Here is a 21,485-nt window from a genome sequence, read left to right as displayed (position 1 = left end):
GTAACCACCAGACCTTAATTTGTCTATAATATGACAACCATGCACCATGGCAATTGAACTCGAATTTAAATATTTACTGACGCTTTATACCTTCAACAACCAGTTGAGTTACTATCATTGGTCATATACTTACAACTATGTATGACGATTATATATATGTATATAACCAGAAGTTGTCCTTTTACACGTGAATATGTGACTACACACAACAGATTTGTGCAAAGGTCTTCACGACCACATCATTACATGTGTATGTGTAAATACATACATATGCATACATATGTTCAAGGGTCTTTAAGCGTGTGTGCATGATTCATTACAAAAGTGTTCCTCCGTTTTTAGGTTTCATGTAATATTGTGTGTGTGTGTGTGTGTCGTCCACTGGCTAATATTTGTATCCCATGATTGGAGGTAAGGTCGAACTCTTGGACCAGTGGAAGCCATAAGATTAGCCTAACAATCTCTCTAATAAGTTTTTTTAAGTTTGGCAAGATTTATGTAATTTAAGTAGAGCACAAATGGTATAAGAGAAAACAAAGTGTCCACTAGTTCTTTTGTTATAATTTTTAATTTAAAAACAAAATTGGAGTCCAAACTGATGTCTGGGACATTCCACATGCATCTATATATAGTAGTGATCATAGCAATAAAAGAATTATCAAGTTCTCTTATTTCGATCAGGTAACTAATATATTATCATTACTTGGTTAAATACTCACTATAAAATGAATGAAAATGCATGTATCATAATAACGTTTCTAATATGATTATGTAAAAAATTCATCAATTAAAAAATCTGTATAATCGCATAAGAAATGCAAAAACATGTAATTTTCATTTCTGCCTAAACTATATATCAAATTTTATTTTTCACCAAATTTTACGAATGTAGGCTTGAACTTTCATATCATTTTTGGGGTATGAAAACTCAAGTGGTGGCATACAGCATCATGAATTGTGAATTAATGTATAACATTGTCCCCACTATGCCTGTTTTAAAAATAATTTAATGAATATTTAATAAGAGTATATATGACTAATTACACATTCTCTAGCTGACATCCAATACCACATCATGTTTATAAACGGTTAGAAATAACTTTAGTAGTAATTAACTGTTATGTTAGAAGAAGCTTACGTAGCCTACGTAGAATAAGTAAAATAACTGAAGATTTTTGGAACCTTACATATTATACCTACCTATTCAAGTTTATCAACGAATAATCTCAAAAATACAAATGTGTACTGTATACCTAAATTTAGACAAATAATTAGACCAGTAAACACTATCATTAGATGGGTACCAGTCGGTCATTCAAACACTATATGAATATTTCACTCATCATCCATATATAATAGTACTAAAGCATGCACGTAATTGTGTTTGGTCTAGATGATCCGAAAGAAATGTGGACAATTCGAACATTAGTGCACGAAATGTTGTTTTCCAAAACGTAATATAAAGAAGATATATGCATTATGCAATATTGCAAAAAACGAAACGGTACGGTGACGTGTGATGAGGTAGGTCTTATGGAAGCAAATATGAAATTAGTTTTCTTGTATATGGAAGTGCTTGGCCATGTGTGTGTGTGTGTAATTTTTTTGGATTATAAATAAAAAAAATTGAGTAAGCATATATAAGAAATAAGTAAGCATCACTTTGTGGTCACACGCATGGGTTGTCTCTGGTCCCTTTGCGTTTCTTTTTTTTTTCATATTTGTGGCCATTTGTAGCCTTCTTATGTCACCCCTTTACATATATATATTATATACACACATGTATGAGTGTGTTTGCACTTTCTTAATATTTTAAGGTTTTTTTTCTTTCTTTCTAAAGTGAAATAAAAATTCTTTAATAGAAGAAAAATAAAGTATGGTTACGATTTGTGAACATTATCCCGGGCGGTGGGTTGCTCTTTTAGGGCTTTGATCATCATGACGCCATGCTTACTCCACTCATTTTGCGTCTTATAAGAATTACATATTCTATTCGTTATAAAACTTATCATGTTACAATTAACACATATATATATATATATATAGTCTTGTTAACAAACAAACAAAGATAATGTTATATAAACATCGAACGGTATAGATTACAACATAGTATAAGTAATCTGTGACATACTTGATTCTTGACCAATCTATACCATTACACCAAATTTCTTAATACGAAATTGTTTCTTGTCGCTAGTATTATTTTGTAGTGACGTTCTAAAACTATATTATTCAAAACCATCGAACGTATAGTAACGAAATAAAGTGATAAGTAACTATTTTTATATTATAATTAGTTTTCGTTTCCGTTTATCATCTAATACGTTAACAGATGATCAACTATCGAAATCACAGTTTAACATATGTGAGATCCTAACATAGTGAAGTATATATATATATATATATATATATATATATATATATATATATATATATATATATTGATTCATTCATCTCAGATCAAATATCACTTTTTTTGGATGATGTTATATAGGTTCGGGTTACTAGACTCTAAAATATTGTAAAAATGGATTATGAGATTCCAAGTGATTCATATATTATTTTAAAATTTTGAGACTCTCACAATTCACATGTTTCTAAAAAGGCTTTAGTTGGTCTTAACTTTCTGTCGTCACTTGTGGATTGTGTGCAATAGAGAAAACTTGATTATAGGCATTTTGGGCCACTAAGTAATATTAAGCTACGCAGTTTCTTGGGCTTATGGGCCTGTTCGGCCAATCAGTCATTTTGGGTTAGTCGCATAGATCGATCGATACATATAGACCACGGTTACGGTTAATGCGGTTATGGTTAATTAACCACCGGTTAACGGTTATAATTTTTTAACCATAACCTTAATCATTATATATACGGTTAAGACGGTTACGGTTATATACGGTTACGGTTAATTACGGTTACGGTTAAATACGGTTACGGTTATTTGATGATTATTATAATATTAATATTGGAGATAAAATTTTATGAAATATTATTTATTTTACAAGTAAAAAATATATGTGATTTCAATTATTTATAGTGAATTAGTTAAATCTGGGTATTGTATACAGTTATAATATAATTTATTTTAAAATTTTAAATATGCGGTTAACCGAGCGTTTAACCGTACGGTTAACCGACGATTAATTACGGTTAATTATGGTTACGGTTAATTAACGGTTACGGTTATTATTATTTTTTAACCGTAACTAATTTACTTTTACGGTTAACGGTTACAATTTTTAACCGTTTTATACGGTTACGGTCCGGTTACGGTTGATAAACGGTCCGGTTACGGTTAAAAATACGGTTAAGGTTAGCTTTTGGTCATGCCTAGATACATACATGTGTTGTTAACTAAGGTATAAGTTTCTTTTTTTTTTCCTTTTTCTTTCTTTAATTAATTGCATGTGTTTTCTGTTTACGACACTTACTTGAACAAGATAGTTAAACTTAGATTCTAGTACATTTTCAAGAATTAACTGTCGGTGGCTGTAGAAAACACAAAACTAATATAGTTGTACTATATTGTCTGTTGTTGTAGTCTTCTTTATTCTCTAATTAGTATCTGCGGACTCGGATTGGTTCATAATCCCTACTATAGTAAAAGAGAAGTACAAAAGTTTTTTGGGTCGGGTTTTTTAAAAAAATTAACCCGAAATTTTTCAATTGGATCTTACTAAAAATTTAAAGATATTAAATACCAGTTTCCATATATATTATTTCGAAATCTACCAAATTAAACCATCAATATCGGTTTTGGAAAGTACATTAATCTTAATTTGTTTAAGGAAAAATACATTAATGTATGATTTTGTATATTGGTTTAACAAATTAACCTAAAAATCAGAAATATAAATTAAATATAAAATATTTATCAAATTATCCATAATATTTCAAAACAAAATGTTCCTTAAATATCTTATATTAATATTTAGATGTATAGTTTTCTCCTATATTAACTATGATCTTCACACCAATTACGGGATAATTCATTTTCAACCATCTTTAATATATTTATTTGGCAATAGTTTCGAATTTCTGACTTGATTATAAAGCTAATCTTTTTTTTCAACGCTAACCTAACTCTAAGAAAATATTATCTATATAAATAAGTTTCTACTACCAGAAAATTGTAACATAAACACAGATTTTACATTTTAACACGATAAGAAATAAGAAATCATTGGCTCTTTATTTGTTTATTCTAGAGATTTGCAATTTTACAAAACTGCATGAAAGGTCCAAGTTAAAATCATGTATTTATGATTATGCGGTGTACCGCGGGTCAATCCCTAAACTTTAAAAATGATTCATAGTATAATATTTATACATGTATATATGTCACATATTGTTCTAAAATTAACAATCCAACTAAAATCATACAATTTAAATAATTTTGAACATATTCGAAACCAACACAAAAAATACAATCTAAAAATGATAGAATTTAATTAATAATCAAAATAAAGTAAAGCAAACACAAATAAATTATCCCGCAACGTACAAAGGATTAAAAACCCGGTAACTTTCCCCCGCGCTGTAGCGCGGGTCCGAATCTAGTTGTTTTTAAATTAGAAACACGTCAGTATCTTAATCTTTGTATAATGCATCACAAACTCACAACAAACTATAGATGGAGACTCAATTTCGAGATTAGAAACATAAATTGAGAGAAGAACTGAACTATAGATGTAAGGTTTTAAGAAAATGTAAATTGATTTCACAATAATTAATTTGGTTAACTAGGGCCAACACCATATATAATATGTACGTCAAAGAAGAAAAAGAGACAAACTTTGGGGGTGAAATTATAAGAAATCGGAAAACATACAGTAATAATCACCTTTTTACACATAAGATATAAATTAATGTATTTTCCAAATAATTTTGATTTTTTCTGTCGACCCTTTTTCAAATAAGTAACATATACAATAATGGGTTATTATCATATCTGATCTCTACTTTATGATTATGTTACAAAAGTTCATTTTAGATTTTCTATACAGTGTGTATTTAAAACTATATATATTATATATTCTATACATAGTTTATTATTATAGATATATAATATTACTGAGCATTAGTTGGAAAAGTAATTCAAAACAAATGTCGTTATACCTTTTCTAAAATATAATATTATTTTTTTAGTCATTAGATACATTGATTTTCCATTCTCAAATTAAGTTCATGTTCCAAATTATTTCCAACCACAATTTTATAAGTACTTCAAAATTTCTTTAAGAATATTAATATTTATGCGCAATTGATTATATAATGCTCCATATTCCAAATTTTATTTTTGTAATACTTTCAAACATATATATGAAATAGTATAATAAAACATTTCATGTTTATTCTATTTTTTACACATGCTTTTGGTTACAGTGTTACTCTTTAAATATTGAAATCGAAATATTACAAACTCCAAAAAATATTATTTTATTTTATTTCTATCTTCGGTAACAGTGAACCGTCACCCAAGTTTTCGAACTTCCCAGAGCACCAAAAAAAAAAACGCAAAACACGAAGAAAAAAAAAAGAATCTTTCAGCGAATCGAAACAGAATATTCCGGTGGAAAAAATTCGATCACGGCAGAGCACAACCACGGCGAGAAAAACCTAACCGTGATCTATCTCTATCGAATTCAAACAAGAAACCTTGCTGCATCAAATTCCCGATCACCGAGAATCCATCTTTTGGATTTACCGATTGAATCGCCAGACACTGAATCTGCTCCTCCGTATCAGTGAAATAATTCCTCGGCGGCGGAACGAACACAGCACCACCGGAGAATTCGAATTTCAACCTCGGATAGAACTTCTCCGGCTTTGAAACGCCGGAGATGTTAAAACACAGATCAAATCCCGGAGGCAGTTCATCGGCGTTCGGGAGCTTGATCCGTCTTCGAAACGCCGCTAAAACCAATCGATACGCCGGATCGGCTAAAAACGATAAGGATGTGCCGGAGTCCACGACGGTTCCGCCGTTACCTGAATCGTCGATTTCCCAAACCGAAGGATCGATTCGTAGTTTCGCACCGTTAACGGAGATCGATTTCAATTTAGCGTAGTAAAACGTCGGAGAGAACGGATTCGTTAGCAACGGAGTGAAGAGAAGCTTCGAAACGGCGTTGATTCGTTCTCCTCCGCCGCCGTCTCCGATGATGAGGTAACTCGTCGGAGGCGGAGAGAGAGTGTAATCCATTAAGCAATACGAAAACTTGTTACCGAAACGACGACCCAACTGAGAAGCAAAAGAAATAGGCCCACGGCCCAAGCCCATTACTCCATGAGCTCCGTTAAAACTCGCACCCGATACGGATTGACCCGAGATCCGAAACCCGCATCCGAAAGCCACGTTTTTTAACTTCGCTTCTTTCCCAGAGCTAGTTTTCAACGACGTCGTTTCTCTACCGAATAAACCGGAAGTTAATGAACCGTCTGCATAACCATACTCGTAATGACACGTGGAATGGATCCGGGTATGGTTACATTTCGGAGCCCGACTCGGTTGAGGTACTAAACGGCAAACCGGGTCGTAGCAATGAGCGGGAGAAAATGTCGACGAGTGGCGAGGGAAGAAGACGGTGGCCGGAGAATGATGTGAACAGTTCCGACAAGCTGAACATTTCACCCAAACTAGATCACTTCCTGTATCAGCGATCAGAAGTAACGACTGAGGCGGTTGTCCGATTCGAAGATCCACGAAATATTGACCCGACCCGGAAGCTGCGCCGGAGACGACCGGAGATTTGACGAACGGGATAGGTTTACGGCGAAGAGCGAGGAAATGGAGACGGCGAGTGTCTAGAGCCAAAGCTTGCGTCGGAGAAGGAAACGGAGATTTGCGTAACAATGGAAGCTTTAAGTACTTGTGGTCATTACTCACGGCGGCAAGATTCGCCGGCGGGAGGAGGAAGAGAGAGAGAAAGATAAGAGGAAACATTGAGAAAGAATGAGAAGGGTTTTGGTGTTGTTATCTTTGTGTCTATTAAGAGATTGAAGAAGACGAAGAAGAAGGTATAAAAATACGGTAATATGTACGTATTTTGTCAGTTTGTGGTCGAGATGGTTTTTTAAATACAAGTACATTGTAACGTGAAGACTGAAAGATATCTGTTTCAAGCTTTGGCTTTTGCAATAAAAACTCTTAGCTGTCTAAATGTGTTTTTGTTTTGTTTCTTTGTTCCTTACTTCTTTCACTTTAATCTTTAGATATTTTTTTTTATATAATCATTGATTCTTTTGATAATTTCAAAACACCAAATATTTGTATAGTTTTGTGTTTTGAAGAGTGTGATTCAATGGCAACAATGGTTGTATTGTAGTGTTGTGATTGTAAATCTTAGTGTTAGATCCGTGGATTATATATTTCATTTATTATAAAGAGGGTCGTATGATGGTAATACTATTATGATAATAAGTTGTAATTATACGAACACAATAATAATAATAAATGTAGATCTTGTTTGGACGTGAAAAGTACTATACCCAAGAAATGGACCCTGTTTGTTAGGTGGTGGCAGAAAATACTTAATTTTTTCCAAAAAATTAAAACATGATTATTATTAGTATTTCTTTATTTATACGATTGCATAAAATTACAAAAGAAAAAATGGAACTTGTCCTTGTTTTTATTTGCTGTAAAATCTAATATACCATTATTTTTTTTTTTTTTTGTCATCTAAATCTAATATACCATTATTGGTTTTTATTTTGTACTTTATTATTCATGCAAGGAAAAAAATAAACAAAACTTTAGCCAAAATTTATAAAGACATTAAAGAGTGAAGAAGATTCGGGCGATACTTTGCATGGCTGCACATGATATGAAACATGTGACTTTTAAGACAAACCACAATTATTTTATCTCTTTTTCAGTAGTTTGGGAGATTACAGATTTATTGCGAATTTATTATCTAAATTTAAAAAAAAAAATCATTTCGCAATACCTAAAAAAAAAAATTGTATTTCTATAAATTTTCACTGTACTATAAATCAAGTGTATGTGATACAATGATACAAAGAGAGATACAATGATACAAAGAGAGAGAGACATAGAAGAAACATAAAGTAATAAACCTCAGTTTACATCCCACCAAAAAAAAATAAAAATAAACCTCAGTTTACAGATTCTTCTTCATTATTATTGTTGTCTCCTCCACTCTCAGTTTTGGCTCTGCTTCTAAGCTCTTCAAATGCTTTCATGCTCTCTGCATCAAACCCTCCAGCAAACTGCAAATATATACATTTTCAGTTATATTATTACACTATGAGCAAAACTAGTCATTTAGGTAACTTTGTGTTCTAATGTGAATTGAGTTTTGTTCTTTTTTACCTGATGGACTCTAAAAGCGAAACGAACACCTTGGAGAAGCAAAAACTCTCTGTTTGGATCTTTATCAGACCCACTTACTGAATCAAGCTCATAAGCTACTCGTTTCATGTACTTCTTCGCAAGCTGGACTGACGAAAGCTTGATCTGTGTTGTGATGAAAACATAGACAAATAACAAAACAGAGCATTTTCAGAATTGTTTTACAAGGACAAGATGATTAATTTTTGCAATCGAAAGAACAAATGTTTTTACCTTCCCTACGACGCCAGTATCAGATAACCAATCAACTGGAATCCCGAATTCTTTATATCGTGAAACCGCCATGTCTCGTGTACGTAAAAGCGCGTATACACTTTGTTCAACCCTGTGAAAACAGAGACATTAGTTAAGAAAGATTTAGTTGTGATACTCTTTTTTTTTTGTCTTGACAGTTAACTTACTTTTCTAGCAACTTGTACATCTTCTTCAAAGCAGGTTCACAAGGTAGATTAGGATCATCGACAAAGGAAGTAACTTGCTTCTCCAATTTCATGAGATCTTGATATTCAAAAGCTGCTTCTCGTAGAGCATCAGCTTTACCTTCTGGCCAGTCAAAATGCTTAAGAACTGCCCTTTCATCAACCTAATAAAAAAGACAGAGAATGATCTATGAGTAATGAGAACCAAAGTAGCTGTTAGAGAGTAGTATTGAATAGAGGAGTTAGTTATTGACCAAGAAGGAGAGCTCTTCATCAAGCCAGCTAACGAACGCCAAGAGATCTTCTATGTTTGTGAAAGAAGAAGCTCGGACTTCAGTTGCTAACGACTGAACAAAGTCCCCTTGTGTTTCCACATCCGCTTTTACCTGTAATCAAGTTTGAAGTTTAGACAATTGTTTCTTTGTTTGAATTGGCAATTGCATTAAACATTATATTGAAAGTGCAAACTTACTGCTAAGAGGAATGTTGATCGATTCTCGATTTCCCCAATCATATTGTTCCTAGCTGCTGATGAGTTACCACTTCCTGGAGATATCAAAGAAGGTGCACCTTCTTTTTTCGATTCACGTTTCATCAATGATTGATAAAACTCAACAAGCTCAGGAGCTCGGTGAACTTTGTTCCCGCCTCCTGCTCCTCTTCCAAGTGCTCCAGGAGGCGGTGGTGGTGGCGGCGGTCCACCACCAGGTGGGGGAGGAGGCCCACCACCAGGTGGAGGAGGAGGTGGCGGTGGTCCACCACCGGGTAAAGGAGGTCTTGGAGAAGGTAAATTGCTACTTTTACCACCTCCAGATGATCTTGGAGGCGGGCGAGGTACTCTAGGAGGTCGTTTCTCAATGTCTACAAGCTTCATTTTGGTCACAGCTTGAGCGTTTTCGCTGGTTTTACCTTCGGTAGACTGATCATTAGACTGACTAGACGGATCGCCTGTGATCACCGAGGGAACCACAACCTTTTTCTCCTTTAGTTGAGCAAGTTTAGGAGGCAAAGCCACATTACCACCAAATCTCTCTGCTCTTGCTTGATCTGCTTTATGCTTAATGTGCTTCTCCCTTTCAACCGCCAACTTATGCCTGTCTTTGTACGCGGGATACTTCTCATCCAAAACATTGTCAACCGATTTAGACATCACTTGGAATGATGATGCAACGGAATTCAAAGCCTCACCCGGAGAAGAAGCTTGCTGTGTTCTGATTCTTGGAAGATTCGGGGTTTCAGGGGTACCAGGCGCGGTTTCTTGATCCACTTGACCAAATGTTGTTATGGCTACTGATTCACCTGCGTTTCTAATCATCAAAGATTCTAAAGGACCTCTCTGTTTATTCATGCTCGAGCTAAGTCTTCCCGGTGATCCTCCATAGAATGATCTTGAAGGTGATGACTGAACACTTGAATCATCCTTGCTTTTGCCCCATCTCTTGAGTTTCTGAATCAATCCTGGTTTTTTGCTAAAACTACTAAACCTACTTGTGGAACTATCCATCGAAGCATTATCGAAATCATCGCTTCCCGGAGATGAAGGTTGAGAATAGTTGCTCTCTAAATCAGTATCTCCTTGGCCACGCTCTGAACCAGCATACTCTAGCATTAACCGTTTTGCTTTTGCTTGGGACTTGGGACTTAGGTTCTTGCTTAAGTCACGAGCTGAGATTTTACCAGCTGGTGTCTGGTAATTTCTTAACTCATACCGTAAACATGCATTGACCCAGCGGAGATAAACCAATTCCTCAACTTCACTAAACCTATTCATCTGAAGACCTTCCACTTGCTTTAACAAATCCTCATTGTTATGCTTCAAATTATTAACCTCTTCTCTAACTTTCGCCACTTTATCGCTCTACGAACAAAGAGAGAAAATTTTACTTTAGGAAATAAAAAAAACATTGATGCAAAAACTGATATGGAGGAATCATTACACTTACCTCAGTCATGTTTGAAAGAGTTGCAATTCTTGCTTCTGCTGAATCGAGTTTAATGGATAACTCTCTCTTCTCGTGTTGAAGTTCTCTGTTTTTTCTCTTGAGTTCCATGACTTCCACTTCCAAATCCTGTACAGCTTTTAGCTTCCTCTCCACTTCGGTATCTTTATTCATTGCTTCTTCTTCTTTCATTTGGAGACTCGACACATGCTGCTTAAGCAATAGTAACTGTCCTTTTGTCTGGTTAGCATCGAGCTGGATTTGCCTCTGCAACTCCTTGATCTTGTTTCTTGCCACCTCAAGCTCCTTCCTTACAATAACGTTTTGGGAGATCTCTTCTTGAAGCTTTTTCCTCTCAGCTTGCAGAGAATTAATAGTGATGTTCAACATATCAATCTCCACAGTCTTGATCTTGAGCTGTCTTTGTAACTCAACTATATCCGATTCTTGCTCTTTGAGTCCATAATATTCGAGCAATTCTCCTTCTAGTTTCACTTCTCTTTCTTCTAGCTCCTTAACTAACTGTTTTAACCTTTCAAGCTCACCATCATTATAAGCCATCTCGACTTCATATTTCCTCTCTTTCTCTGCTTTCTCCAAGCTATTATCATCATCAGGCAATGGATACTCAATTTCACCAGATAAAAGATCTTCAAACTCGGGTAAAATATCATCATCTAAATAGTCCGAGAAACTTCCACGACTCTGATTGATTACGCTGTTGATCAGTTTCACCTCTTCTTCTTCCTCCTCCTCTTCCTCCAGCTGAATATATTATCAGTTTTGTCACAACATTTCAATCAAGCACATGAATGAAACAAAACTTTTCCAAACTACACTTACATTCCTATCATTGAGATTGTTGTCAGGAGACACAGCCTCTTCTTTATCGCCACCTTCGCCATTTTCTTAGAGCAAGATGCAGATAACATGAAAGTCAGATTCTATATATACATGAGTGAAATGCAATAAAATGGAGAATTTAGTGTGCTTGTATAAAAAAAAAACACTACCTGGTTGTTTGCTCGGTTTGGAGGGTTTAACGTTGTGCCGCTTAACAACAACTGCTGCAACGGAAGCAGCAACAACAAACCCTATCCGGACAAACATATATTAAAATCTTGAAATGGGAATAAATTCCCTTCCCCGTTTCATCTACAGAACCCGAAAACCTCCTTTAAATTTTCGCTACCGATAATAATAACTCAACCCATCGTTCCTCCAAGAAAAACCTCTAGTCCAAATCCTGTTCATGAACCTTATGACAAATGGATAAACACACTTGTTCCTGTAAGAGAAGCTCCCATGTACTGACAAAACTTTAAGGAACTACGTCCACCCACAGAAAGAAGGAAATAAAAGACACTTATCATCACAAATTCGATCTTATCAGCTTTATGGACCTCTCAAGTCTCATGCATCAAAGGCCAAAAATTTCAGCATTAAATATATTGAAAACAAGCACAATAATAGTGGCTGTTTTTAGCTCAAGACAGATGAGGAAATAGACATGTATGGTAATAGATGGGGTCTTAAGCCATGACCAAAGAAGCAACCATAAATAAAACAACAATTTCTGAAATTATCCTTTTTTGTCCATACCGGTGAAACCAAAAGATTGAGTAATCTGTCTCTTTGTCTTTGTGTCAAAGCTTTTTACCAAACTAGACGGTGAACTAAGGCACATATCACAGTTAAGATCAGAAATTAATTGATTTATCAATCATCAAGACCAACCTATTCAATATAAAGATTAGTGATCTCAAATTGGTATAGGTGATTGATTCGTAAGAAAAATGTGGGGTTTAGATTATGTTGTGTTGTTTGGGGACCAAGACCAAGTAAATGTGTTCTGCCACGCTACGTAGCAATAACCAATTACAATATTTTCAGAAATCAAATCAGCTAAACAAGAAAACCAAGACTGGCCTTTTCATTATCTTATCAGAAAACCCTTTTGCTCAACCATAGATTTCATTCACATGTTTGATGCCTTTTTAGCCTTATCTAAGAAAACAAGTGTGTGAATAAGAAGAGATAACAAAAGAGAACTAGTTCTTGTAAAAAAGAAGTAAGAATCTTACATGATATGGTGTGAAAACTCATATTAAACCCTTCACTAGATTCTGATTCTTTCTTTTACCAATCTGCACAAAAATAAAATGGGTTTGATTCAGACAATGCCAGGTAAGGATCAGGACAAGTTGAGAAACGAATTTTATCAAAATTCACTGTTTTATTGTATGGAAGAGGAATTTTGTGGTGGGAACAACTCACAGAGGATATATCTCTCAGAAGTCAGAACGACACAGTTGCAAAGCAAAAAGACAAGAACAGCTCTAATTGTTTCTTGTCTTAGAAAATTTTGGAACTCATCAAAGATAAAACTTTGAGTTGCGTAAATAAAAGAGTTAAAAGAAACTTTCTTTTCTAAAGCAGAAGACGTAACTCTAACTATGACCCAGCTTCGGTTTGACTGTTACACTGTAACTGTTAAACCCTAAAAGAGCTCTATGTCTAAAGGAAGGAGAAGAAGCGAATTCGTCATATGAAATAAATAAAAAAGTTTCGATTTTTAAACAAACCCAGAGCTCCGGACTCTATGTCTAAAGAAGCTTACCAGACTTCAAATTAGCCAAGATTAGATCGGTCTTGTGGATTCAATCGATTCATGAGAGTAGTAAGAGCTCCGGACTTTGACAATGTCGCGTAGATTTGGTTTTATTTAACGGTTTTCGTGAATCGCTCTTCAAAATTTGAAATTTCATTGCTAAAGTGTGAGAATAAGTTCGAAGCGAATGATTAGATTCTTGGTAACTAACTATTCTCACACTACTTTTTGGCATTTTGAAAATTATGAATTTGAAAGTTTCCCCAATTGTATTATTTCCAATTTGGTTTAAACCAAGATTGAATTACATATAATATAAACCAACAAACCAAGTTTTTGGACTTGATTAATTTCAGATCCCAAGCACTCATGATATATAACAAACAATCACCCAACAAAGTTTTGTACAATCTGAAGAAGAATCAAGCATGGTCATTCCATTTCCATCTCCTTCCCGCATCCTCGAGAACCTTAGCTCTCGCTTGGCTTGCCTTGGCTTCATCCTCTACCCAAGATCTGCATTTCATTCACTCATAAATGGTTAAACTTTACTAAAGATCAAAACTTTGCTACAATGATAATAACCATTACCTTAGAATCCGAAGAGCTTCGATTTCAGCTTCGAGAATAGATCTTTTATCGACTAGCGATTCAAGTTTGGATTGTAAGTCACTTAGCATCTCTTGTAACTTGCTGTGCTCAGACAGATAAACAGATCTATCGGATATTAGCCTCTGAGACATTTCATCAATATCTTCAGTCAAGCCTTGAAGCAACTGTTTCTGACATTCTATGGCTGATTTCTCTTTCAAACGCTCGGCAAACCACTTCTGCTGAACGATTTTTTCATCTTCTAATTCACTAACTCTGGAGAGATGGAACTCTTCCATCTCATCTCTTAGGGATCTCTCTACCTTAAGCTTCTCATCCCAAAATTGACTTATTTCGCCTTTTTCTAGCAACTCGGATTTGATTCTTTTCATCTCAGCTTTCTGCGAGAGGGACTCTGCTTCTAACCTTAATATCTCTGCTGAGATAGCTTTCACCATCTTACCGCTTGTTAATGCTACAGCCGCTTGTGCTTTTGTAACAGGTCTATTTGGCTGAAACCGCTTGATCCTACCTGTAAAATTTGAAATCTTCATTCTTTTCTAGAAATTTACAGTTTATATGTTATCATCAACTCAGTACTATAAAACTCAAAATAAATCTGTCTTCTTTTCGTTGTAACACATACCCACATCAACAATCAAACAAAGAAAGAGAAGGTCAGAATTAGAGAGAGGTAGAAGTATACCAAAAACGTTTCTGATCGTACTCTTGTCACCCATCAAGAAGTCTAAGAAAAATCCGAGGGCCATATCGGGATTGATATTCTTCGTGTCTATATAATCTACCTTTGTCCTTGATATCTGGACTGTAAATAAGTCAGGCTTTTTAAAAGATAAAAAGCATTTGATAAGCATCACTGTTATGCACAAATGTTAAAATTTAATCACACCTCTTCCATAATTTCTGGATGGAAACCACACTCCAATTGAGCTTTCCAGTTTACCAAATCGAGTCGAGAAACAAAACTGCAGCCACCATATATGTTAAAACAATTAGAAATCAGTGAACAACAAGACAAACATATAGCAGATGAAGAAAACTAATCCCCTTTATACCTTTCAGGATTAAAATTAATATTTCCCAAGTCATTTCGCGAATCTTCTCCGCTGAGCTTGCTGGAAGTAATGCCTGCCTCTGCCAAAGCTGAATGAAAAATTGAAAATAAAAATCAAATTACAGAAGTTCTAATAAACTACAAAACCAAAGTAGATATGTCTCTTATAGATTTTACCTTGAATGTACTCGAAGTCAGGGTCTGCGGTGTTTATATCGTCAAATGCAGGAATTGAAGAGCCAGCTAAAGCTACTGCTGGCACAATCCTGTGCATTGGATTTCTAAAGGCAAGAGAAACACATTGTCTCAGTCCACCGCAAACGCTGAGAGACTTATCATATTCTGATAAAATGTACTCCAAGTCTCATTACCTCTCTAATAACAAATTTGAACGAACTAGCCATCTAGCATACTCTCGCCTAGTACACAACTCATCTGCCACTACATCATCTTCAATTATCTGAACAACTTAATTACAATTGACATGTTCATGATCAGAGCTGGACAATAAGGCTCATGCTTAAAGTCAAATTGTAATCTGAGGGCAAGTTTCTAGAAATAAACCTTTAGTTTCTTTAAAACTGCTATTGCTTCTTGTTGAGCGGCATCCACAACAACCCGAGTGGTGACATGGTAAGTTTTTTTGCTTGATGCTAAAGTAGACACCAGAAAACTCGAATTAAGACTTGTTATAGCAAATTGTAGCAACAAGTTATAAATCTTTCGTATTTTCCTCAAAGTTGACCAAAATAAGAACTTACTTGTGTCAACAGTATCTGAAACATAGTCAACGCTTTCAGAGTTAGCCTCAGAAGTCTCATCATCGAACAGAGTTTCACTCTCTTCATTTTCACTCTGATCCAAATCCACAGTTTGATAATGCAATGGATTACTAATGCAAAACCTAAAACCTGTCAAAGAAACACAAAACCTCAAATTAAAAAATTCTACAAAATCCAAGTCATTATCAAGGATGAAAAAAACAAAAGAGTAGAGAATATGTATTTGAACCTTTTCGGGAGATTGAAAAGTAAGCAATAGTAGCTAATACAACAGCAAGTGACGATCCAACACCAGTGATTACAACATTCCTCCACTCTAAAACAAAATGAAAGATCCAAATCAAATTACAAACACAAAGTTAAGAAATTTCTTCAATTCCCCACTAAAAGAGACGAAAGGTACTAACTTTTTTTGGTTTTCGAATGAGGAGAAGAAGCTTCATCTTCAATTAGAGCCCACCCACCATATTTGTCTTTAGAAGCTTGAGAGACCCATGAAGTACCGGAGAGAGAAGCGACGATGCGAAATCGTGACGGTTTGTGAGGAGGAACGAGTAATGGGAGAGTGAGACGATGTCGTATAAGTAAAGGTGAGGTTTTTGGGAAGAGGAAGGATGAAGTTGGTGACTTTTTGGCGGAGAAAGAGCTCATTTCTTGACTACAAAATTAGGGTTTTTCTGGGTGGATGCTTCAATGATCGAAGAAGAGAAGCAGCGAGTGAGAAGAGAAGCAGCGAGTGAGAAGATGGGGAAGAAGAGATGCTGTGTGATACAGCAGAACTATCCTTCTAAACGATTCCGAGGGTTTTGGTTTGTTATAATTCTATTCTCCGGTTTAGTTTCGGTTAAATCATATCATCCCAAAGATTCCCAGGGTTCTGGTTTGTGCTTATTCTCCGGTTTAGTCTCCTTAAAATGATCTAAAAGCTAACACTATCAATTATGGAGAAATACTAGCATCTTCCCCACATTAATTAATTTCCTCAAACTCAACACTTATAAACTCGTATTTTTATTTTCTTTCATGAAATAATATCAACTAGATATATGTGTAACCACACTAGTTAAACAAACTTGTTGAAAAGAAGAAGAGTTTGCATAAAAATCAACAATAAAATTAAAACATACAAAATTCACAAAGGTTTTTTATGTGCATTAATATTTGTGCCGTTAATTTGTTAATTAAGTTTAATTACTCCATATTTTGTAAAACTAATAGGGTTAAAGTTAATTAATATAAAAATATATTTTATGTAATAATGTTTTTTTTAACTAAATGATAATATTTATTGCTAAAAATATTTTGGATATTTGAGTCCACTCCAATTCCAATGTTTTTTTTTCAATCTCAAAAATATCATGTAGAAAAATTGACATCATTATCTGTAGTCAAATAACAAAATATGATATAAACTCTAATATTGTTAAAAAGTAATTACATTATCGAAATCATAATCATTATTAAATGGAGAATCAAAATCTAACTCGTTTGTAAGTGGAGTTGCTAAAACACCGAAAGAACCCAAAGAACTTGCTTTAGAATTAGTCTGGTCATCTTACTCTCATTTTTTCAAATTCAGCATAGCCGAATAGCTAGTAGAAACTAATTAAGACATAAAGAAAATTGACATGTCCCATGACAAGTACAACACTGGATGATACCAATTATTATATTTTGATATGATTTCTGAGATCATCTAAATTGCTAAAAAACAGTATCGTATTTATGTTAGTTAGCATTGCTATCGAACTATAAACACAAACATTACACAAAAGATTGGATACGATTAAAAAGTTATCATTTGCACAAGGTATGAACTTAACGAAGACGTTATGTTTTATGACTTCTAAACTCTTAATCATTTCCTGTCATCTTTTATTTTATGTCCTTTTAGAAAATAAATCATCTTTAACATTAAATAAATCATCTTCAAATCACTTCTAAACTCTTAATCATTTCCTCTCATCTTTTATTTTATGTCCTTTTAGAAAATAAATCATCTTTAATATTAAATAAATCATCTTCAAATCACTTCTAAACTCTTAACCATTTTCTCTCTACTTCAAATCACTTCTAAACTCTTAACCATTTTCTCTCTACTGTAGGTTTATTTTATATTTTAATTTAACATTAAAATTTAAATACGTAATCTAATTATATTTTGGTACAGATACTCATTTTAATTCTCCAACCATCATTGATACTCTAATCTTAGTGACGACCATTTGATAATTGATCTGACTTTGCTTTTTTTTTTTTTCTTTTTATTAATGTGGCTTGTTTTTCTTTTACATACAGTATCATGGGATAAATTGGGCTACGTTATATATATTCTGATTTGGCATTTTAAACAATACTATATCGCACCATATAATTGTGTAGTTTTATCTATCTCTATTTTTCATTGTAATTTATATTTACAAACTATAACTTTTTTTTTATTTAGTCTATAGATTATGTTTTCTCATCTATGCAGCTATACTTAACAATAAAACCCAAGCTATATATATATATAAATATTTCCTATTATACCATATCAAAGCCAATTTCGTTTTGTAGAATCAAATTCACCACCAAATGCCACAAACTGTTTATGTTTCAATATGTGTTGCAAAGCCAACCTTACATAAATACAGTCAAATATATAGTTTAAAGTAAAAAAAAATGTTAAATACTTGCAGGAAAACAAAATAGTTTTCATTGGCAAAAGGAAGATAGTGAAATTAACCATCTCTTAACACACACAAAATCAACATTTATATATCAAATCACACAGACACACACGATAATACGAACCTACGTATATAATAAGCCAGCATGCTGAACCCTAAACCATACTAAGCAACGCTAAGTTCACATAACACTTCTCTCTACTCGTTCTTTCCCATTCTCGTTTGGTCGGGAGGTAATGAAAAAGAAAGCGAATGTTCATAGCTCTCGTAACAAGGTAAATTCGTTTTAATATGTCTATTAGTAGTAGTAGTAGTAGAAGATAGATTCCTACAAAGAATAATAAAGAATAAACCACTTCTATTTTTACAATAAAGCTATCCCAATAATTAACTACAAAATAAATGTCAAAGGCACATCTCAGAAGAAGCAAAAACATTAAATTCAATAGCTTCATTGATCCTTGTGCTTTCCTCAATCCTATTTTTCACATTAGCTCTCTTCTTTTTCCCACATACACTAACTTCAAAAGACACAAAATAAAAGTCGAAGAAGTAAATACGTGTATGAGATATGGGAACAAATGCTCACATTTACTTTTTTTATATGACAGAGACAACAACATATAACCAAATGTCTTTCTCGTTACAGTCCCTCGATTTCATTTTTTATTTTTATTTTTAATGTAACGTTTCTTTAAGCTATAATAATAATAATAATGTAACACCCCATTGACTCCCAACGACCTCTCGCTCTCTCTTCAATAAATAATATTAACACCAATAGATAAAGAAACCCAGAGATAACCTCAAAAACCAAACAATCCACAAACTCTTGTTTTGTCTCATCATTTCTCCCCACCACCACAATGTCTTGGATCCACTCTGTTTTGTTCCTTTGTCTAACTTTATCGTGGTGCGTCGTCGTCACCGGAGATACTGATGATGGAGGAGCTCCCATGGATAAAACAGAACAAGAAGCTCTTTACTCAGCTATTCAAGGGTTTGTTGGTGATTCTTGGAATGGCTCTGATCTTTATCCTGACCCTTGTGGTTGGACTCCTATTCAGGTTCTTGTTTAAAATTCATTATACAACTTAGCTCTTCTCTAGTTTCTTGAGAGTTCTTGAACTTTCTTTAAAGGTTTTTGGAAAGAGCTTCTTGTTCTGTAGCTGTCTGAATAATTCTTTCTTCTTTCAAAATGTAATGTTCTCCCTTTGAATTTTCCATAACCAGTAAGTGAAAATTTTAAGCTTCAACGCATCAAAGTGTATAGCTATTTACATATAAGATCTAATTTTTGTTTCTGTAAATGTATTTTTAGTTTCAATTATTTTTATATACAATAATTGGCCCACAACTAACAAAATTCCTTTATTTTTATTCTTCCAATAATGTGATTTTTTTTTTTTTGGTGGTATTTTCAGGGTGTTTCTTGTGATCTCTATGGTGACTTGTGGTATGTCACGGATCTAACACTAGGTCTTGTTCACGAAAACTCGCTTCCTTGCGGCACAAGTTTGGTGATAAAGCCAGAGTTATTCAAACTCAAACACTTGAAATCTCTCACGTTCTTCAACTGCTTCGTCTCGCCGATAACATTAGCTAAAGAGGATTGGATAAACTTGGGAAGTAACTTGGAGTCTCTCGAGTTCAGATCCAATCCTGGCTTGATTGGTGGGCTTCCTGAAACAATTGGTAGTCTCACGAAGCTGAAGTCTTTGGTGGTTCTTGAAAACGGGTTTAACGGGAAAGTGCCGGCGAGTCTCTGCAATCTAACGAGGTTGCAACGGTTGGTTCTTGCGGGGAACTTGTTCACTGGAACGATACCGGATTGTTTCAATGGGTTTAAAGATCTACTGATCTTGGATTTGAGTCGAAACTTATTCTCAGGGACTTTGCCTTTGTCTATTGGAGAGATGGTTTCATTGCTTAAGCTTGACCTAAGCAACAACCAAATAGAAGGAGAGTTGCCTCAAGAACTCGGGGTTTTGAAGAATCTGACGCTTTTGGATCTGAGGAACAATATAATCTCTGGAGGGTTGTTCGAAAACATCGTAAAGATTCGATCTTTAACGGATCTTGTTTTATCAGGAAACCCAATGGGCAGTGATGATGATGACATGATGGGAATAAAGTGGGAGAATCTGGACAATTTGGTCATTTTAGATCTGTCAAAGATGGGTTTGAGAGGTGAGATTCCTTCTGGTTTAGCAAGTTTGAAAAGATTGAGGTTTCTTGGTCTGAACGACAACAATTTGACTGGCTTAGTCCCATCGAAAGAGCTCGAGACTCTGCCTTGTCTCGGTGCTCTGTACATCAACGGAAACAATCTAACGGGAGAGCTTGGATTCTCAAGAAAGTTCTATGAGAAGATGGGGACAAGGTTCAAGGCTTCAAAGAATCCAAATCTTTGTCAGCATGTCGTGTCAGGGTCTCAGCAACTGAAGCCTTGCATGATGGAGAAGACAGAGGATGGTTTGGTAATAAAACAAACGTGGAGCAACCTTAAGAAGGAGGAGGAGAAGAAGGATGAGTCAAGTTCATCAGCAATGGGTGTGATGGTTACTAGACATGTGTTGTCAAATGGGTTCATGTGGGATTTGTTGCTTTTGGAGCTTTCTCTTCTTGTTGTATTATATTATTAGGGGGATTGAAATAATATATTTATTTTTTGGGTAGTTTGTTTAACTTTTGTTTGATGGTTAATATTATCGATGTGTTGGTTTGATAGATTTTGATGTCGGTGTGATTGCTTAAGAGAAGAAAATCAAATCCTTCTTGGATGTATAACAAGTCTCTTGTTTCTTCTCCATCTGTCTTAATCTATAAAAGTTGTGTACAGTAAAACCTCTATAAATTAATACTCGATAAATTAATAACTTCTATAAATTAATAAATTTATCCGGTCCCAAGTTGGGACCAGTGTAATTTTAGACATATTTCGATAAAATAATAAGATAATAATTTTTTTGAAAATCCTTTGTAAATATATGGTCCCATCAAAATTATAAATTAATA

The 21,485-nt window shown here is 34.4% G+C and overlaps 4 protein-coding genes across 5 annotated transcripts; 1 reads left to right on the top strand and 3 right to left on the bottom strand.

Annotated features, from left to right (window-relative positions):
• Positions 1-5,328: 5,328 nt before the first annotated feature.
• LOC17886040 (aspartyl protease family protein 2) lies at positions 5,329-7,176 on the bottom strand. Its single transcript, XM_006291059.2, has one exon. It carries the CDS (start codon positions 6,944-6,946, stop codon positions 5,588-5,590), a length of 1,359 nt encoding a protein of 452 aa, XP_006291121.1. The 5' UTR covers positions 6,947-7,176; the 3' UTR covers positions 5,329-5,587.
• A 778-nt stretch (positions 7,177-7,954) lies between these two features.
• Positions 7,955-13,442, bottom strand: LOC17887045 (protein CHUP1, chloroplastic). Of its 2 annotated transcripts, XM_023781968.1 has the most exons (11): positions 13,357-13,442; positions 12,821-12,883; positions 11,750-11,994; positions 11,580-11,644; positions 10,740-11,501; positions 9,269-10,654; positions 9,051-9,182; positions 8,779-8,960; positions 8,591-8,702; positions 8,339-8,482; positions 7,955-8,235 (listed from the first exon to the last, which is right to left on the bottom strand). In XM_023781968.1, the coding sequence occupies exons 3-11, from the start codon at positions 11,844-11,846 to the stop codon at positions 8,122-8,124; spliced, it is 2,994 nt and encodes a 997-aa protein (XP_023637736.1). In that variant the 5' UTR covers positions 11,847-11,994; positions 12,821-12,883; positions 13,357-13,442; the 3' UTR covers positions 7,955-8,121. The 2 variants fall into 2 exon arrangements, with proteins under 2 accessions (XP_023637736.1, XP_006290457.1); XM_006290395.2 differs by lacking the exons at positions 12,821-12,883; positions 13,357-13,442 and having other exon boundaries at positions 11,750-12,151.
• Positions 13,443-13,590: 148 nt separating this feature from the next.
• Positions 13,591-16,515, bottom strand: LOC17887099. The gene is made up of 11 exons (XM_006292746.2): positions 16,203-16,515; positions 16,025-16,111; positions 15,775-15,924; positions 15,578-15,666; positions 15,385-15,473; positions 15,191-15,294; positions 15,015-15,102; positions 14,849-14,924; positions 14,645-14,759; positions 13,939-14,470; positions 13,591-13,863 (listed from the first exon to the last, which is right to left on the bottom strand). Exons 1-11 carry the CDS (start codon positions 16,444-16,446, stop codon positions 13,770-13,772), a joined length of 1,668 nt encoding a protein of 555 aa, XP_006292808.1. The 5' UTR covers positions 16,447-16,515; the 3' UTR covers positions 13,591-13,769.
• Positions 16,516-19,226: 2,711 nt separating this feature from the next.
• LOC17885091 (piriformospora indica-insensitive protein 2) lies at positions 19,227-21,274 on the top strand. Its single transcript, XM_006290978.2, has 2 exons — positions 19,227-19,534; positions 19,892-21,274. Exons 1-2 carry the CDS (start codon positions 19,334-19,336, stop codon positions 21,110-21,112), a joined length of 1,422 nt encoding a protein of 473 aa, XP_006291040.1. The 5' UTR covers positions 19,227-19,333; the 3' UTR covers positions 21,113-21,274.
• The last annotated feature ends 211 nt before the right edge of the window (positions 21,275-21,485 follow it).

The sequence above is a fragment of the Capsella rubella genome, unplaced genomic scaffold, assembly GCF_000375325.1.
Source record: "Capsella rubella cultivar Monte Gargano unplaced genomic scaffold, Caprub1_0 scaffold_5, whole genome shotgun sequence".
Classification (NCBI taxonomy): domain Eukaryota; kingdom Viridiplantae; phylum Streptophyta; class Magnoliopsida; order Brassicales; family Brassicaceae; genus Capsella; species Capsella rubella.
This window is presented reverse-complemented; position numbering and strand designations above follow the sequence as displayed.

Bases quoted from the DNA above. Each gene is read 5' to 3' on its own strand.
- LOC17887045 (XM_023781968.1), bottom strand. From the start codon at position 11,846: ATGTTTGTCCGGATAGGGTTTGTTGTTGCTGCTTCCGTTGCAGCAGTT. The intron at 9,183-9,268 runs GTAAGTTTGCAC...ACTTGATTACAG, and splicing joins GATCAACATTCCTCTTAGCA to GTAAAAGCGGATGTGGAAAC. The intron at 8,703-8,778 runs GTAAGTTAACTG...CTGTTTTCACAG, and splicing joins ATGTACAAGTTGCTAGAAAA to GGTTGAACAAAGTGTATACG.
- LOC17887099 (XM_006292746.2), bottom strand. From the start codon at position 16,446: ATGAGCTCTTTCTCCGCCAAAAAGTCACCAACTTCATCCTTCCTCTTC. The intron at 15,103-15,190 runs GTAAAATCTATA...TTTTTCATTCAG, and splicing joins TGACTTCGAGTACATTCAAG to CTTTGGCAGAGGCAGGCATT. The intron at 14,925-15,014 runs GTATAAAGGGGA...TGGTGGCTGCAG, and splicing joins ATTAATTTTAATCCTGAAAG to TTTTGTTTCTCGACTCGATT.
- LOC17886040 (XM_006291059.2), bottom strand. From the start codon at position 6,946: ATGTTTCCTCTTATCTTTCTCTCTCTCTTCCTCCTCCCGCCGGCGAAT.
- LOC17885091 (XM_006290978.2), top strand. From the start codon at position 19,334: ATGTCTTGGATCCACTCTGTTTTGTTCCTTTGTCTAACTTTATCGTGG. The intron at 19,535-19,891 runs GTTCTTGTTTAA...TGGTATTTTCAG, and splicing joins GTGGTTGGACTCCTATTCAG to GGTGTTTCTTGTGATCTCTA.